The sequence below is a fragment of the Propithecus coquereli genome, unplaced genomic scaffold (assembly GCF_000956105.1).
Source record: "Propithecus coquereli isolate 6110/MARCELLA unplaced genomic scaffold, Pcoq_1.0 Scaffold49, whole genome shotgun sequence".
NCBI classification, from domain to species: Eukaryota; Metazoa; Chordata; class Mammalia; order Primates; family Indriidae; genus Propithecus; species Propithecus coquereli.
In genome coordinates, this window is record NW_012150729.1 from 7,193,186 (window position 1) to 7,195,171 (window position 1,986).

The window sequence follows — 1,986 nt, forward strand, 5'->3', positions numbered from 1 at the left end:
TATATAGTTTATTCCCTAAAATATCCTTATTCTGCAAAGAACGTTTATGTCCTTTAGCTGACTACGCCCATGTCAAGGTAAAATGGGGAAGGCAGAGAAAGGAGAGCCCAGGGAGAGTGGAAACCCCTTCATCCAAGAGAAATGATTTCGAAGAAACCACATCCACTCCTCACCCCCAGCCCTTCCTACTCAATTAGTACTGTCTCCCAGGTAAATAGCCTTAGGAAGTTTCAGAAAAAGTGGCAATGACTTCAGCAACCAGATAGCATGGGGACACATATCACCTTACTGCAACATTGAAATGGAAACTACCTGAAACTCAGAACTGGTTTCATCTGCTTCATTGTGCTCAGCTATTTAGGGTTCTTGAATTTTAAAACTTAGGTATAAAGTGTTTGCATACTTTTTTGTGTTCTTTCCAGATGAATTTTATATAATGCAGTAATCATTTAGGACTTCAAGAGATACTGGCATTTATTTTCTTTACAGAATTTTATGGACTCAGGTAGATTTTCTCAATTTGCCAACAAAAAGATTGATGCCATTATATTAAATGAACTATGCCTAAAAATGTCAAAACATTTTGGTAACAAAATGGTCACATACTCATATTTAATTTAATTTGATTTTTGTTAATTTAAAAATAGAAAAAAATCTGGCTGGTGATCCTTTCGAGGGAAAGCTATCCCTCAGCTCGTGTATAAAAAGCCACATAAAAATGACTCTGGAGACCTTGACTGCGTTCAGCGGTCAAATATTTCAATGCTCCACTGCTCCCATTCCTGTTACAGGTACATGTGACAGCGCTGCAGCTATGAGTGGAATTTTAAAGAGGAAGTTTGAAGAAGTTGACGGCTCCTCGCCCTGCTCCTCGGTGCGGGAATCAGATGATGAAGTTTCCAGCAGTGAAAGTGCTGACAGCGGGGACAGTGTCAATCCGTCCACTTCTAATCATTTCACCCGTGAGTACTGAAATCAGACCTGAGCCGATTGTCTGTTCTACAGGGAAAATAGTTGTGTCCTCTTGGTCTTCGTTTATACCTTTATTGCTAGTTTTTTTTTTTTTCCAATTGATCAAATACAAAGAACAATTACCCAAAAATGAAATATTTTTGAGGCAACTCAGTGGCTTCCTTTATTTAGATTACTCTTGGCGGTGGATTATTTGATCATGTTAACCAACTGATAGAATGAAAAATGACATTTCATTATTATTATTTTTCCAAGGAAATGCCCAGTGTTCTGGGAAAAGACGAGGAATGACGAAGAGTAAATCCAGGTTTAATAAAATGTATCCTCTCATGACTGAAATGATGTTCCGAGCCGGGAAAAAGGCTGTGTTTAGGAGTGGAAGGTCTAGGTTATGATGAGCAAGCACTTAGGCAGCCATGCATTAAGAAAAGATGTGAAGGCAGCAAAATTCTCCTAAATGTGCAAGCGTTTATAGTCTAATGCCTCTTCCTTACTCATTCCTTTATTCTCTCTTCCCCAAGGTTAGTATTTAAAGTCCACCAACAAAAATAAGTGTATGTGTATGCTTCTGTTTTTTAATTCTTTTTTCTCCCTCCCTGTAACATCAACCTTTCTTGTCAGGCAAGATATTGTGGGGATTGAAGGACTGATACGAAAAATTCTTAAGATAGCACAATCTATAAGCTAAAGGAAACTGACAAGTAATAGTTAAATAATCTTCGAATTTATGTTTCTTAAGATATTTATGTAATCTTAAGATTTAATATATCTCAATCATGATAAATAACTGGTCTTGGTTTTTGATTTTTCGATTAGCTAATTTTATTAATAAATGATTCTATAGCATAGAATTTATTTTGAAAATGTGGCAACCCAAAAAACCAAAGGATTCAAACGTATTTTTAAGAGATAGTAAGGAACTCGATCACTGTTGAACATGAGAGAAATACATTGAAATTAACAGCATTCCTTTAAGCAAGCACAATTAATTACAAATTATGATGAAAGGGAAAT

General features: G+C 36.2%; 1 protein-coding gene across 2 annotated transcripts in view; it reads left to right on the top strand.

The window, feature by feature from the left end:
- CSRNP3 (cysteine-serine-rich nuclear protein 3) overlaps positions 1-1,986 on the top strand; it is a 281,496-nt gene that overhangs the window by 168,962 nt on the left and 110,548 nt on the right. For both annotated transcript variants that reach the window (XM_012655833.1, XM_012655834.1), the window contains one exon: positions 792-962. In XM_012655833.1, coding sequence (XP_012511287.1) covers positions 792-962 — 171 coding nt within the window. The remainder of the gene's footprint in view (positions 1-791; positions 963-1,986) is intronic.